General features: G+C 34.9%; 1 protein-coding gene across 1 annotated transcript; it reads left to right on the top strand.

The window, feature by feature from the left end:
- Positions 1-371: 371 nt before the first annotated feature.
- LOC134657265 (apolipophorin-3-like) lies at positions 372-17,058 on the top strand. Its single transcript, XM_063512843.1, has 4 exons — positions 372-429; positions 14,517-14,720; positions 15,785-15,943; positions 16,894-17,058. Exons 1-4 carry the CDS (start codon positions 388-390, stop codon positions 17,041-17,043), a joined length of 555 nt encoding a protein of 184 aa, XP_063368913.1. The 5' UTR covers positions 372-387; the 3' UTR covers positions 17,044-17,058.
- Positions 17,059-18,018: the final 960 nt, after the last annotated feature.

Below are 18,018 nucleotides of genomic sequence, written 5' to 3' on the forward strand. Positions count from 1 at the left end.
CGCGGTTATAGCCCTGATTGCTCAAAGTTTGCCTGCACTTGTTCATCAATGACACAAAGATTTCAGGTCCTCCAACTGTGAGTTGAGAATACTGCTCTTAGTATATCCTCCTAAGGCCCAAGGTCCTACCTATAGTAGCTATTCAGTTCGATGTAATTTAAACCATGTTCAATTGGAACAGAGTCGCTTTTGCTTTGTTTCGTTTGTAATGGCTGGAATTTAGGAGCATATTAGTTTACGGATCTCATGGCCACAGTTACACTGGTCAATATGAGTCGTAGTGCTTATATTTATGAATACAGATAAGCAAATATTGTCGCCTATATAACGCGATTCGCACCCTGGAGTCGCCAGTCCTACTGTGGAAGAGCGACTGACAAAAACAAAATGGCCGCCAAGTTCGTCATCTTCGTTGCTTTCTTGGCTCTAGTGAGTATCTAATATTTTGTGTATTTTTTATTGATTTTGAATTAGGCAGATTTAGGTGATATTTATTTATTAAATCTTTATAATTTTCTGATAATTCTGTTATTAAAAGAATTTTCTAATTTAATATAATAACTCGAAAAAACCGGTTCAGTACCTATGAAACATTTTATAATTTTTATTCCCACAACCAAAAATACAATTTTATTAACAAACAAAATTAATCCTTAGGTACCTATTACCTATGTGTACCTACCTACCTACTTTATACCTATTTGTTAAAATTGTCCTGTCCTTCCCCGATCTCCAATATTTTAGCTAAATCGTGAAGTGTAGGTACAGAGTTACTTCGCATTTGTAAATATTAGTAGGCATATTACATGACTTGCATGCATTACTTCGAAATTGTGATACTTAAGAATAATTCAATGTTTATTCTGCAAATTGAACAGCATTTTACCATTATCTTACATGGGTAAGCCCTAGCTATGGAGCTAGGGTTATAAATAGATTTTAAAACAAAAATAATCCCTTCTATGGACAAAACAACATGTGAGGGGTTCATATAGGAAAGGAGTAGAGGTACCTTGAGTACCTACCTTCCCCTTTTCAATAAAAAAATTAGGCTTAGATTTCAATAAAAAATAGTATCTACAAAAGCGACTTGCCATTGACCTTCCAACTTTATTGGGGGTACAAAAGCGACAGGAATAGTTATTTGTACAACAAGTGATCAAAGTTTGATATTTCTTCGAGTGCTTATTTTGAGTCCCGTGCAAGCGAAAGATTCTATAATAGATTCACGAGCGTAGCGAGTGAATCTAATTTAGAATCTTGAGCGTAGTAAGGGACTCAAAAGCGCACGAGATGTAAATAACTTTGATCTCGTGTAGTACACAACATTTTTCACCTCAGCGCAGTGAGAACATACCTATTAGACAACTTGAAAAATGTAATCCTTCTTCATCACTTAATACCTGCACTCATGTTTTCTTAAGATATACAAACAATTAAGTTTAATTACCGCAATGTAACACAAAAACAAAACGTAATAATAAATTCCAGTAAAATAATATAGAAATAACAAACATTAACTGACACTTCAATCGCCAACTTTGACAACAAAAAAAATCTTTGTAAGATACGGTCCGAATTGCGGATACGTACTATTTGTCAACTATGGTAGAAATTCTTAAAAGTAAAATAATTAATTTTGCGTGATGATCTGTGTATTTTTTGAGTTCGTTATTTTAATTGTACAATAAAATACCTAAAATATAGTATTTTATCAGGTTTTATGAAATCTTAAACTTTATTTTTATTTATTAATTATTAAGAATTCATACTCGTACGTGGTTTGGAACGATGCGGTCTGAAGTTTTTCGGGGGTCTATTATAAACCGTGAATATACCGTTGAATGTCGTTTTAACTTTTTTTTGTCTGTTTCTTTGCTAACAGTGTGAAAGGGACAGAGATAATAGAACCCAAGTATTTCGAACTTTTATTAGACCCCGCATGTTGAAATGACATTTGACAATAAAGGTCACTTGAATGTCATTTTGTCTCACTCAGTGAGCAAAATCGCATTTTGCTCACTGTTTTTAAGAATCAAAGTACCCTTGTTCGAGCTGCTGAGGTGAAAAATAAATATCAAGTGATTTTGTACATAAGTTCGATGCATAAGTACATACTTAACTCATAAATACGCGCCGTGGTTCGACCCGCGGCCTCGGGATTGAAGGTTGCGTTCCCTTACCGTTAGGGTACCAACTCATAAGTGTCATGATTTTTGGTAATTATATCAAAAAGTGTAAGCAAATATGAATTTTACTTGGCAACTTTCTGAAAATACCTGAATTTAATATTAGGGTAATGGGTAATGTTTAATGACTTACCTGGCGACACTTGAGTTAGCAAGTGGTAGGGGTAAGTGGGAGTTAAACGGACAGTTGTGCAGACTCGTTCACTTGGATTGGGGAGTCAAAGAGAGAACATCTTGATGGTAACGGGTGAGCAAAGTTAAAGAGGCACCACCATTTTATAATTAGAACAATCATAGATAAATTTATAATATTTCAGAAGTGTTAACGTACCACTAACCCACAATAAGATTTTTAGATTCGATCGGTAGAATAAAAACGTAAGTTGTCTTTATTTTATTTCAATAGTAGGTACCTATGTACCTACATAATGGATTGATTTTATGAACCTCGAGTAGTTTATGTGTTTCGAATGCAGGTTTGTAGCTGTAAGAAGCTTAGACTTTCTTTACATTGTTGCTTTGTAGTGTTGTTTTAAATTATCAAGATATTTTAATGCAAAAAAAAATATAAGGTAGTTTTATTATACATGAGTGGTAGTTGTATAATCAGCGACAAAGTAAAATTTTACATCAATTCATTGTAAAAGTATTGAGTTTAGTTTGGTTTGTTTTAATGAAGGTAGGTAACCTACATTTTGCTAACGGTAAAAAGTTATATATTTAATTATATACTCTTAGATGGATGAGTAATTAGAGTATCTGATCTAGGTACGTGTTCTTTGCAAAAGTATTTGGAATATAACCATAATTTTCGATATCATTTGAATGGTACAATTATTTTAGTCGGTTGCTATTACGACATCTACCTACAATGAAATTATAATTATTGTATTAGTATTAAAGCGGCAGACTTTTGATTTTGGAATGAGTTCATAAGTTAATAGTTATGTACCCGTCGATTTAATGGCTATTTAGCACAGATTATTGTTTTATATGTACCTATTATCTACTATAAATGATCAAAATTATTGTCATCAAATTGCAACGTGCGTCGTAAGAAAATTGATACATTTATGAGTAGATAAGTACATATTTGAAATGCCTATTATTTTGATCTTTTTGTGTCTTATGATTACAGATTGATGTGTGGGCTTGTGCTGGTGATCAGTGATCGGAAATTTGTGCTATTGAATTATGTCTTATTTATTTCATAAAATATAGTACATGTGTAGCATATCGCGGTTAATTGGGACGGAATAAGCCTTGTTCATTGAAACTGAACTGATTAACTATAACCTATAGTTTTTGTCCAGCAATTTTTAGTGACAACGGTACTTTGTTCCTCTCGGTTAAAGCCTATTTGATTTTTTTTTGTCATATGCAAACTAATAATATTTTATGATACAATATAATCATTACAATTAATTTAAGGCCGTGCATCGAAAAATAACAGGATCTTAGAAACGTGGCAGTGGCTAGCCCCGGAAACAAACAGTAGTGATTTTCGGATATATGTTTCTTGACTATATGATAAGTGATTTCGTAGTAGTCGAAACACGAATGCTTAAAATTTTCTCGATAGAAAATAAATCCAAACTTACGTGTTCATTTTTCGGTTTTAGCTTCGTGCAACTAGAAAACACATCCATATCCAGCACAACCCACCTTACAGCAAAGGTTTTCATCTCGTCTTAACTTTCAAAGAACTAAATATTAACTTATTATCCTTTACCGATGGATTTATTATCGATTTTTGATTTTACGAATTCAACAGCAAACGCCCATTTTACGCAGTTCGGTTTCTCTTTCTGTCATGCGTCAAAGTCATAAATGCATCCTTTATGCCAGTAATGTTAGATGGCCGTCGTGCCTCAAAGAGGTAAGACCTATGTCACTTCGCGCAGCGCTCCGAATTACGTAAAATTTTAATATCCAATAAACGTTGAGTCGTAACTCCATTGAGTAGTAACGGAATCGGAGGTAAACCTATGATGGTGCCTTCTTACAGGCCTATACGTTACGCATGTGTGCGTGTTTGCTTAGCTACGTCATGCTACGTCGAAATCTATACTCTTTGTCAGTTACAACGGGTTAGGAAATTTCGACAGATATTGAAATGTATCGGTAGCTGTTTGGTATTTAGCCATCAGAATCTAACCGTAACTTTTTGCTTTATTTTTGTTTGAAAATAAAATATCTATAAGAATATATTTTTTGCTTTTTTTCTATTGTAATGATAAAAATAAATCTAGTATGTTTCATGCTCAAATAATTTAAAATAATTGAATAAATATTAAAAACTAATTGATATTATTCGTTTTAATTATTATATTATTAAGTTTGTTTGAATAAAATATTTTATTTCAATAATACGAAAAGTTATTATATTTAAGTACCACTAAAAAAAGGTCCCTACTTACAAAAACTCGCACGGGCCGGGGTTCGAACCGTGACCTCCGGTTTGAAAGTCGCACGCCACTACAATTTCACATAAGTAATTTACAATGACATGATACCGTGGAAAAAGTGAATATTACAATGTACTGTGTTACTATATTTTATATTATATATTTTATAGTTTATTTTGGCTTGACAAGGAGGAATGAGAAAAACGTGCAAAGCGAGAGGATTAAATCTCTCTGTCCCTTTCTTAAAGTAGCCAATCCTAATTATGACATCTGTTTTGATATTAATTCTTTGAACATAATTTGTCGATGTTCTTTTTTATATCATCGAGAAAGATTTTTATTAAAAAAATGTGTTGAATTTATATGTTTTATTTATGTTTTTTTGGCATAAATTTCATTACTTTTGACAAATTTTGATTGTGATGACAAACGATTTGATGTGATGTGTGAAACGAACCATGTGATCAACGATTTATCTAATAAAACTTCATTTAGTCGAAAAAAATAGTTGTCTACTACCGGGTGGAAAAAAATTATGGGCCCTGGAGGGAAAGTGCCTTAAAACCTTAAGTTTGCTCATTTTACTTAAATGAAACATTATTGTTTTTTAAAGAAACAACTGCATTCAAAGATTTTTGAAGTGAAAACTTCTTTAGCGGCGCTAGGCACTTTTTGAGGTGGGGAAAAAATGATAAACTCGAGACAGCGTAAGGCGATCATGTGACCGTAAGGTTTAGATGGCCAATCATTTAGATGGCATTTAAATCAATAAAGAAAAACTCAATGACATTACATGAAAAAGGTTATAATCTTGTACGGGCTGAAATACGAGGATCTCACAGTATTATAACTTTATATCACTCAAATATAATTCAATAAAGCTACATCTTGATGAAATCGCTAATAAAAGTGAACTCTAGTACTGGTGAATAAAACTCAAAATATCATGACCAAATATATTTAGATGCGAGGTCTGCAAGGTAACTTTACAATTTCTATTCGAATTTTAAACAATTAACGCTATAAATTTGAATTTCGAATTTTAAACAAGCTCACTGACCAGCAATTTCGGAACCAAAAGTTTTCAATAGAAAGGAGGATGGGTCAATTATACATAGTGCTGCAGACATTTTGGACTAGTCATTGAGTTTTCACTTCTGTCGGCACTCCCGGAATGCAACACGTTGTTTTTTTTTAAATTCGCTTAGTCGCGCCCGGGAATCGAACCTACTTTTTCCACACTGTATAAAAGAACACAAATGCTTTTCTTCTGGTAACTTAAATGTTCTATCTATCTTGGTGATATGTCAATGCAATCAAATAATCTGAAAAAATAATAATAACCCAATTTATGAATTCCGTTCCTTCAGAAAAATGCGAAATGTACGTACAATTTTTAGGGATATCGTACTTTTCCCAGAGACAAATTTAGTTGGCTAAGACACATTTTCACTGATTTGGGGTCTGTACTAAAAATCTAACATAATATGATAAGGACTTAATCGTTTTAAGCTCAAGAGTGAGTTTTCCTAAAGCTTTTTCTAAAAATTATGTCTTTATTAACGTTAGGAGTGCACTGCAGCATGTCAAATGTATGCCAAAATGTCAAGGGAGAGAACAATAAATTAAGTTTAAATTCCACTTCCACTCATCAGCAAAGTGATATAAGTATATCAGCAGTTTAAAGTTATTTTAGATTACAAAATTAGCGCATCAAAAAAATCAAAGTGCATAGAAAAAAAGTCTCCTGAGTCATAATAAAATTGATGTGTCTTGGGTCACCAGAAAAGTCACCAGGGAGAACGATGACCCAAATCACATTTAAAAGAAAATGTAAATTTTGTGTACGTAGGTAACGAACATTTTTCAAAAGACTATGTTTTTATAACATATTAGACCCAGGATAGATCTAATACCTCTTTTCGTACCCCGGATAAAATGGTCGGCGACTAAAAAAGTAACTGAAACGTTACGTTATTAGGTTCACGATGCCGCGTTGTACCCTTGCCTTCGTTGCGATATGTTTGGTAAGTCAGGAGACTTAAAAAATGAGCCATGATTTTGGGACATATTAACAAATATTTTTTTGAATATATATTAATTTTAGCTGACTTTAATAATTTACCAGTTAAATTAGATGTAAATACCTTTTTAGTTAATCGTTAATATGATATATTAGTAGCAGTAAAACACTTTATTGTACAAAAAGACACATAAAACATGAACACACACATCCTTCGTATATGGTAGAATATATTTTTCACACTTATAAGTAAAAACCAAAACCGATACGCGATTGGGATACGCTCTTTTGTATGGGATACAAAAAAAAAATCTCCTGGGTCACCAAGAAAAATCGACATATTAAAATAATTCAGTTCGTTTTTAAGTTCTAGTCAGATTGACTTTTTGGTTATTTGAGATAAATTACAATAACGCTTAGATTTGAAAAACATGATTTTCTATTTTGTTGCGATTGACCCGGGTAATAAAAATACGGCGAATTTGAACTTTTGTTTGTTGTCGTTGTAAAATGTATTAAAAAATAATGTAGGCACCCCTGACAATTGAAATTCAAAATTATCCAGAAAAAGCGGCCAAGTGCGAGTCGGACTCGCCCATGAAGGGTTCCGTATTTAGGGGATTTATGACGTATTAAAAAAAAACTACTTACTAGATCTTGTTCAAACCAATTTTCGGTGGAAGTTTGCATGGTAATGTACATCATATATTTTTTTTTAGTTTTATCATTCTCTTATTTTAGAAGTTACAGGGGGGGGGGGGACACATTTTACCACTTTGGAAGTGTCTCTCGCGCAAATTATTCAGTTTAGAAAAAAATGATGTTAGAAACCTCAATATCATTTTTGAAGACCAATCCATAGATACCCCACACGTATGGGTTTAATGAAAAAAAAAATTTTTGAGTTTCAGTTCTAAGTATGGGGAACCCCCAAAAAAATTTTTTTTTTTCTATTTTTGTGTGAAAATCTTAATGCGGTTCACAGAATACATCTACTTACCAAGTTTCAACTGTATAGTTCTTATAGTTTCGGAAAAATGCGGCTGTGACATACGGACGGACAGACGGACAGACAGACATGACGAATCTATAAGGGTTCCGTTTTTTGCCATTTGGCTACGGAACCCTAAAAATGAGTGTTTCAAAAAGGCACCCTGTATTCCTTACATACCTAAATAATCTCTTATTCAATAAAACATATAATTACTAAACACTGTGATTTATTTCAAATAAATGCAAATCGATCGGATAAAAGATATTAATACCTACCTATACAACAATGAATACGAGTACAGTCAGCTGCAATAATATGTTACACACCGAAGGCCGTTTTGCGGTAGATCATGTTAGATCTTATTTGTAGAGCCATAAGAGCGTGTCACATATTTTTGCGGCCGTCGAAGAGTAACATATTATTGCAGGTGACTGTACCTATGAAAAATTCGAGGGTTAAAAAGCATTTCAACCAAAGCATTTATAATAGTAACGACTATGGACGCCTGCAACCCCAGGGGTATTGTAACTCCATAACAATAAGGTTGAAATTTGCATTTAGTGACCGCAAAGTCAGGTGAGCGTAATCAAGTAAATCTGTTTTCATCATATTTTATCAAAAATAATCTCTTTTCTGTTCTTGTGCTATTTTCTTATTATCAATACTCTTAACTTATATGCTAATATACGCTGCTGCTTCTATGCTGTTAACATCTTCCAAAACAACAATAAATATTCAGGTTTATTAATTAATTATTTTATTGTTTGCTATTATGAACAAGTAACAACGCCATCTGTTTAAATTTTTTCCGAATTTAAGTTTCTGGCCGACCGCAGCGACCGCGTATAATGGTAGTTAACTTCTGTAACGTTAGATGGTGCTAAAAGGTCACACAAACTTCACGTGCGGCGCGAAGCGTTTCCATGTGTGCGTGTTAGCGGGGAGGGAAGAACTAGCGGGCGTGGTTTACGAAGCGCCAGACGCGGCTGCAGTAGGCCCTTAAATGAGTACCGTATAAGTAGTATTGTGCAATGCAGTGCATTTACGAAATAAATATGACATTAGTAAGATAACAATAGCACAGGGATCCTGATACTTCAAATCGACGTTAATATGAGCTTGCCGCGTAGCCAAAATGCCAATCGCTTACGCTTCGTAGCGATCGAAACGCAACTGTCACTGTCGCACTAATATGGAAGAGTGATAGAGAGACACAAAGCGTTTCGTTGTCGAAGCGATAGCGAATGTAACCTTGGCTAGGCCAGCTTGTGTCATTTGTGTTTGACGTGAAGGCGTCTTTTGTGTGACGTGGAGGCGTCTTTTGTGTGACGTGGAGGCGTCTTTTGTGTGACGTGGAGGCGTCTTTTGTATGACGTGGAGGCGTCTTTTGTGTGACGTGGAGGCGTCTTTTGTGTGACGTGGAGGCGTCTTTTGTGTGACGTGGAGGCGTCTTTTGTGTGACGTGGAGGCGTCTTTTGTGTTTGACGTGGAGGCGTCTTTTGTGTGACGTGGAGGCGTCTTTTGTGTGACGTGGAGGCGTCTTTTGTGTGACGTGGAGGCGTCTTTTGTGTGACGTGGAGGCGTCTTTTGTGTGACGTGGAGGCGTCTTTTGTGTGACGTGGAGGCGTCTTTTGTGTGACGTGGAGGCGTCTTTTGTGTGACGTGGAGGCGTCTTTTGTGTGACGTGGAGGCGTCATTTGTATGACATGGAGGTGTCATTTGTGTGTGACGTGGAGGCGTCATTTGTGTGACGTGGAAGCGTCACTTGTATGACATGGCATTGTCATTTGTGTGACGTTGTGGCGTCATTGATGTTGTTTTGTATGACGTGGAGACGTCATTGAAGCTGAATTTTTGACGTTGGGGCGTCATTGAGGTTAAGTTCTATATGACACGAAAGTGCGTCATTTGTACTACTTAAGCATGCGTTATTGGAGTTTCGTTTTGTGTAACGCGGGTATGCGTCTGATGAAGATGACTTTTTATTTAAATTTGAAAATTTAGAGATGTTTGGAACAAGTAAAATACATAGTATAGCGCGCGTGTACGTTATTGAAAGTTAAAAAATAAACTGATGTGGATCTGACAGGCTAATGTTGATCATTTATTGCAGATCATGTTAAAATGTTTATAGTGGAAAAAAGTAGGCATAGATATCGTGAGAGTGCAGAGGATTTATGTCGTACTAGCGACAGCTCCACAGATTTTTTTATTAATATTCTGGTAGTTCTTGTTGTGTTTTTGTGATAACAAGCATTTTGAATCTATGTAAGACTGAGTCTGGAAGGTTGTAATGTAAAGACATGAAAAGGGTTTGAGTACTTACATTTCAAGTATTTTAAATATTTCACGGATAAGTACGTGTATTATTTCGATCGGGTTGCGCAGTAAATGTTAATGTCTTATTCCTCTTTTACAATGTCGACGTGGTTAATGAGAGATACTGCAAATAGTTTCAACATAATGAACAAATTGAAATAACATTAAGAACAGTATGGGAGTAATTCTCTTAAAAAGGACAGAAGTTAATGACAAGTAAAACTTTACCAACCATATGACTTGGTCAGTCTAATAGGATGAGTTCGGAGTTGATTTTTTGATCCCTGTCTTGTGCGAGTGATCTGTTTGCACGGAAATGTAGTTATGTTTTCATTAACGTGTTTTGCAAAGTCATATTAAATGTATTGAGAAGGAAGTGTAAGAATTTTGTTTATTTTAAAATGATCATGTGCTGGAGTACGAGGTGGAACAAACGAGATACGAGAAACGTTGAAAGCATCAAAGGAAGTTGATATTGGTTTTGACCTGCTCAAATAGGAGTGAGGGGTCAAGGTGACTGAGAATTGTTGAATGAATTGTGAAATGGGGTCAATGAAAATTTACAGAGTTAGTTAAAATGTCACATTTGTGCTAACTTTATAACAAAGGTCAGAGAATATTTTTTTATACCAGAGAACTCTTGTCATTGGCGAAAGATTGAAAAGAGTAGTTGGTTTTTACCTCATCGGGTTTTTCTAATGAATATATTTTGACTATGAAATGAATTCAATAAAATAATATCTGTGTTGAATATTAAATACAATGATCTTTTTGAAACTATAGTTGACTGATTGATGTCAGAAAACTGTTTGATTTAGAATTTTTCACACTAACGCAATTGGCAATAACTTATTGTATAAATTAAATTAGTATATGTACATGCCATAAGTGAGTGGTAGTTAAAATATTTCAAACCCATTTTAATGAACTATGAAGCAGTAAATGTTCAAAAACTAACTATAAGTAAACATTTTTTTTTAACATTACGAAATAGTCGTTTCAAAATTAGTGGTGATAATGAATGTAATTTTTAAAGTAAAAACTTCTTTGGCGGCGCCGAGCATTTTTTGTGATGAAAAAAAAAAATGTTAAATTCGCGAGAGCGTAAGACGTAAGATTCGTAAAACGTGGGACGGGCACGTGGCCTGGTCGAGGGACTGTTACAATGTCATTGAGTTCTTCTTTGTTGATTTGAATTGAATGCCATCTGGTGACTTTCCCTCTAGCTGGTACTGGTATGGCTCGAGTACTGACAGCGATGTGTTTGGGGGTTTCAAGTGATGAGACGTAATAACGCTGGATGGCGTTGGCCTCAATTGAGACAATTGTCATTTTGCACTGGTCATTGAGTTTTCGCTGCTGGCGCTCCCTGGGTGCAGCCCGTTTATTTTATACTGTATGCAGTTGTTTTTTTTTTTTTTCTTTAAGTTGCGTTACCTATGGAAACATAAGGAACATTTTTTAGTATCTGTTCCGCAATAACTTTGGTACCTAATACCTATACATACAACGTTATTCTGATCTTTGTGAAGTTTGATACGATTATAGCTTTATAGCTAGCAGGATTATTAAATTGAGAGAGTTACCTATATGCAATTGACTCAGAGGTCTTGATGTAAGTATTAGTGGTGATCTCGATGACGATAAGGTGCGATCGAGTTTGGTGTCATGTAGGGGTTGGGCTTGATTTCCTCTCTTACAAAATAGTATTTAAGTATCGTTACATGCGGTCTCGAAATATTTTGAAATAAAAATGTACTTTCTCTATGATTGAAAGTTTGATGCGAGTTTATTTTTGAAACTTAGAATATCCAAATGAGAAAAAAGCTCTAGTAAATTAGATATCAATGTCAAAAGGTATTTTATTTTTAGTTGTCTGTACGTCTATATGAAGAATATTTAGGGTTATATACAGTTACAAATCACGTTATAAAAGCGAAATTGTAGAAATGGCTGAGTTTGTGAAGAAGTTTAGAGCTACAGCCTCTAGATACGTAATAATATGTTTGAAGCATAGAAATAATAAAGTACATGTATAGTCGTAAATTAAAAAAATAATATTTGAATTAGGTATTTGACTTAGATTTTGGTTAGAGACATGAAATAGGTAACATTCATTGCCTATGCGTGATTTCAGTAACTGATTTGCTTTTAAATTATGCGAATTGTGAGATTAGTCGTATTTATGCCAGTGTCTAACTCTAAACATACTCTGCTTGATTATTATTGATTTGTTAATCGATTTAAAAAACAGTGTCTAGAAGAATAGTTTATCTAAATGATGGAATAGCATTAGTAGTTGTTAATAACTGTTCTAGCATATCTAGAAAGGGTTATATAGGGTAACATATACATCAATGATCGAGACATCCAAAATTAAAACCATCCTATCTCTCTCGTATTCAAAGTTATGATTGTGATGTTTCATTCGTATCAGGATCAGGATAAAAAAAAAATGTAATTCAAAATTCATAATTTTCATAAGTTGTAGTTGGTATATCACATGACTTTCCACATTTCCGCTTTTAATATCTAGTTTCTGTATTATTTACGTTCTATTTTCAAAAAGTTAATTTCGTGTCATTGTGTCGTTTGTTCATTTATTTATTAATGAAACACTTACATTTTGAAGTTCATCTTAACAGAGGTAATAAAATAATATTGAAACGGTTATTGATTAGGTACTTAACATATGTCGGTACGCTTAAAAAATGTATGTCACATAAAATTGTTTACTTCAAATTGAATTTTAATACTGTCAATAGAGTTGAATATTATAATTGCCATAAATGGCTTTATATGCACTATAGATAGGTACTTAAAATCAATTAAGTTAGTATGAAAGAAGAAACCAATTGCACCAATAAGATTGGTTTCGTCAGAAATGTTTGCATTGATTTGAAAAATCTGCTATCTTTGCATTATCTTTTGATGAGAAATAATATTGAAAGAGTGTGAAGAAACATGTTTTTTTTTGGAAAGCTTACTTTGATTAAAAACAAAAAAAAAAGATAAATTGCCATCTTTAGAAGACTGCTGTAACGAATGATATCAAAAGGGTGTGTACAAAATGCAAATCTTCCGTTTGGTCCGACCAGTTGATTTATTTCTGTTACAATAGATGAAATAAAATAAATCTTCAAGAAAAACTGGTAAATTATTAGATATATTGGGTGTCAAATAGACTTTGAAATTTAGAAAATGCATCAAAATATTGGACATTATACAATTATTTAATATTATTTGCAAAAATAAAAATCTACAATTATGCATGATAAAATTGATAAAGTCTGCGTTTTGCTACTGAAACCAGTCTCAAGTGTTTCTGTCGACTTTGAGTTTAATATTCGGAAACAGGTTAGCAAGGTTATATGCTAATAAAATAAAGAAAATATGTATATCTTAAGTAACACCAATAGCTAAAGACCTGTAAAGTACGAGCTGAAAATAGTATTACAGTTAAAAATCATAAACGATAAATAATGAAAACATTTTTTTTATTATAAATGTAGCAGCTACGCTTTTGTAAGTTTGAGAATTGTTTTTATCCCGTTTTTTTTTGGGTACCTATTCGGAAATAAACATACCAATATGGATTTACACTCAAGAGTACCCTAGTACATACATACTCGTTGATACTATAAAGCATAAAGGGGATTGTAACAGGCCAAGTTTCTTCCTAGAGAGGTACCAAAATCTGATTTATTTGTCAGGTCTGTTTCAGAGAAATACAATAAAAAAAATAGTTTGTGTTCATAATATTAAAATTTAAACTTTTAAAGGTACAATATCATATTTTACTTGAAGACTATCGAATTCATTGAATAAAATCTATTTATTGCATAAACTTATATCGCTGTATGATGAAAAATGTTTTAAGCGTTTGTAAGACACGTAGTAAACATCAAGTAAATAATTAACTACAAGTCAAATTCTCATAAAGCTAAACATATGCAATTGACAGTAAACATAAAGAAAGGAAAGAACTGAAGGCCGAATGTCATGATAGACGCGAGCTCAAACATATTGATTTAAAACAAAGTTTACACATTTAATGTTATTGTTTACAACTAGGTATAAGAAGCTGAATAAGCATTTCGATCTCAGAGGAATTTCATGGAGTAGGTACGATTTATTTCAGTGTATAAGAAATGTTTTATAAGTGTTTCTAAAGGCGCTTTCTTAGCTATTTTCTTTTCAACCTTAAATTGAGTTTCGTGCGCCGGAGTCATGCACGAAGTAGGATGGCCGAATGTCATGATTTTTGGTAATTATATCAAAAAGTGTAAGCAAATATGAATTTTACTTGGCAACTTTCTGAAAATACCTGAATTTAATATTAGGGTAATGGGTAATGTTTAATGACTTACCTGGCGACACTTGAGTTAGCAAGTGGTAGGGGTAAGTGGGAGTTAAACGGACAGTTGTGCAGACTCGTTCACTTGGATTGGGGAGTCAAAGAGAGAACATCTTGATGGTAACGGGTGAGCAAAGTTAAAGAGGCACCACCATTTTATAATTAGAACAATCATAGATAAATTTATAATATTAGCTAAACCTAACTCTCGGTGATTTTCCCACAGGCCAACGCCCGCATGGTCCGTCGCGAGACCAACCCGCTGGAAGACATCCAAAAGCACGCAGCGGACTTCCAGAAGACGTTCTCGGAGCAGTTCAACGCCCTCGTCAACAGCCAGAGCACCCAGGAGGTCACCAAGTCGCTCAAGGAGGGCTCCGACTCTGTGCTCGTTCAGCTCTCGTCCTTTTCTAACGCCCTGCAAGGCGCTGTAAGTACCGTCCGAGCAAAGAATGTACTCGCACTAGAACGGTCTGGATCCGGGCCGAGGCATCCGACAAATCTTTGCTGCTGATGCACGTGATCGTGATCATCCGTCATAGAAAACGAAGTGTCGGACACCTCAGCTCGTACCCGGACCTTTCTAGCGTAAGACATCCTTTAACGATACCCATAATTATGATGCTTATGATGACAATGAAAAACTGCAATATGGAGCATAAAAGTGGGCAGTAGGGTGGGATTGGTGGGAATTGTTTCCCCTTATTTTATCACTACACCTTATAAAACAAAGTGGCGGCGGGGGCCGCGTCTGTCTGTTTGTGTTTGTATGTTCGCGATAAACTCAAAAACTACTGTACGGATATGATGGTCGTTCTTGTCTACGTGACAGCGTGATAAAACGGTGTCCGTCACTTTCTTTCCCACGGTGTTAAACAGTGACAGTTATTTTATCACGTGGATAAAGATGGATAAAGCTATCCATAATAGGCTGGCTGAACGGATTTTCATGCGGTTTTCACCTCATCGATATTAACCAATAACATGTCGCCAATAGCGACTAAAAATTCAAGTGAGTGAAACCGTTGTCGTATAAACGGTTTTCACCTATCGATAGAGTGATTCTTGAGGAAGGCTTGTGTATAATTTGTTAACCCGTGCGAAGCCGGGGCGCGTCGCTAGTTACCTTACATTAAGCTACATGCATGTCAAGTGTCATGCTTGCTTTCTAGTTGAGCTTGTGACTGTACTTTAAGCTTGCTAGAGTACTTATCAAATTTAATGTCTCGTCAAATTAAATTCAAGGTCCGGCGCATTTTTAATCCAGCGTATTTCGCTAGCGGTGCAAAGAGGAAGCGCCAGCAGCGTGCTAGGTACATTTAGCCGGGTACCTATGGCCTAATAGCATATAATACCCTTAATTTTTATATTTACCTAGTTATACGTTTGTAAATTTCTGTACCTTTTTCTTTTTGATAATCAAACTGCCAATATAGGATCGGATATAAAAAACATTCTTTAGATCCTCATTACTAAGAATGGTACCTATTCCAGATCAACGACGCCTCCGGTAAGACCAAGGTAGCCCTGGAGCAGACCAAGCAGAAGATCGAGCAGACAGTGAACGAGCTCAAGAGGGAGCACCCCGAGGTCGAGCAGCAGGCGGCCCATCTCCGCGACAAGCTGCAGCAGGCTGTCCAGAACACCGTTCAGGTACTAACTACTTTTAAGAGTTTTAAGCCGTCTATACAGGGTGCTTCCTGTAACAGGAGCAATAAATTAAACTGTAGGCTGTACTCCTCAAACTGACCAACATTTGTTCAGCAACTTTTAATAATATATGAATCCTTTAGACTTCCTCTTTTTCATACAAAATAAATATTGCCTTCAATGTACGCTGACATCAGTGTGTTTGACGTTGCTTGTCACGCTTTAAAAATAACAAAATTTGCAATACATTGCGTCTTAGAATAAACTTTAAAGGGTAATAAAAATCAAAACCTGAGTTATTTTCAAAAGTTGCTGAACAAATGTTGGTCAGTTTGAGGAGTACAGCCTACAGTTTAATTTATTGCTTCTGTTACAGGAAGCACTCTGTATAAGGACCCTGATCGAATTGCTAGTCATCCTTTATGCAATTTAAAAATATATATATCTCGTAGATATACAGCACATCTGAGGCAAAGAATATAAACACTACGTGATCCAAGGCTAGAACCCACAATTTTTGATTTGTCCACCACCATGCGCATATGCAACCCTACACATATGCGCTGTCACTAGACCTAATATATGCCTAATATGTCTTTGAAATAAATAAAAGTGGATATGAGCGAAGAGACCAATTTAAGTGGTTAGGATGACTTGCGGAATCCGGAATGTTGTGAGTCCGGAATTTTCGAGATCATCTGCTACTAAAATTTGTTATATACACTAGAATTCGCTTAGGTTTTGGACAAATCTTGGAACTGGACAAAATTTTGTACTTATAAGTAGCAGAAAATCATAAGGGGAACTGTAAATTTCTTATAAACTGAAATAGATGTCATATATTAAAGAAAATCTCATCTGGTCCATTGATTTGATGCTGACTGTACAACATACAGCTTCCGGTTCTGGTGGCTGGTTAAAATAGGAATCTAACCATGTAACTTTCCGTTCAGGAGACCCAAAAGCTCGCCAAGGAGGTCCAGGCTAACGCCGAAGCTACCAACCAGAAACTCGCCCCGCAGATCAAGCAGGCTTACGATGACTTCGTGAAGCAGGCTGAGGTTGTCCAGAAGAAGGTGCAAGAGGCAGTCAACAAGCAATAATAACATGTATTTTAATAGAAAGACGCCTGCATCCCCATAAAAACGTAATTCTCATTTCCCTTTCTAGATATGGACATCATGAAAAATATTATTAAATTGTACAACGGGACTTAATCGCGTATCTAAGTTTTAAGATTTACCTCCGACGTTTCGAGGAGGACGGAGTCTTCTCCAAGACCACGGGGACAACGCCATCCTCGAAACGTCGGAGGTAAATCTTAAAACTTAGATACGCGATTAAGTCCCGTTGTACAATTTAATAATGTGTAAAAATCGTAAAAAAATTTTGTACAATTGACTGGTTATTAAGAATTAGGAGCGAAAAACAAAACACATATTTAAATGCTCTTGGCGCTTATAATAATTAAAAATTCAAAAAATCAAACCACTTGGTTTTGATAGCTGTGATATACATCAAATTGTGTCAAAATATTTTCAAAAATGTAAATATCCAGAGGGAAAAGAGGGATACGTTTGTATGAAAGGCGATTTCACGGCGTTCACTTTCGTCTTAATAAAGAATTATATCAGTATCACAAACTGTTGTTTTTGTCGTCCGTGACCCTGGTTATCAGGCTGCCGAAATTGTAGATAGTGGTCGGTGGCCTTTAGGTGAAAAATACTGATAAAGTAACATGAACTTGTAGTCAATTTTTTTATATTTGTAGGTATTACATCATCAACAGGAGCACGGAAATATAATGGAAAATATTTAAGGTATTCCACCTGTCCATTTTTTGTCCAATGTGTGTTTTGTATCACATTTGGCTTGAGACGCTATGAGATTGGACAAACATATTGGACAAATGGAATACCTACCACCCTGTGAGATAATTTAATGAATGTTTTGAATCATTTTCAAAATGTAAACCAGAGCTAACCTCGAAAAGGTAACACTCTTTAAGGGCTATAAAGGCTAATTTTCTTATTTAACCCTTATCCTCATGAAAGGGTACCCCTTTTATTTGGATACGA

The sequence above is a fragment of the Cydia amplana genome, chromosome 19 (assembly GCF_948474715.1).
Source record: "Cydia amplana chromosome 19, ilCydAmpl1.1, whole genome shotgun sequence".
NCBI classification, from domain to species: domain Eukaryota; kingdom Metazoa; phylum Arthropoda; class Insecta; order Lepidoptera; family Tortricidae; genus Cydia; species Cydia amplana.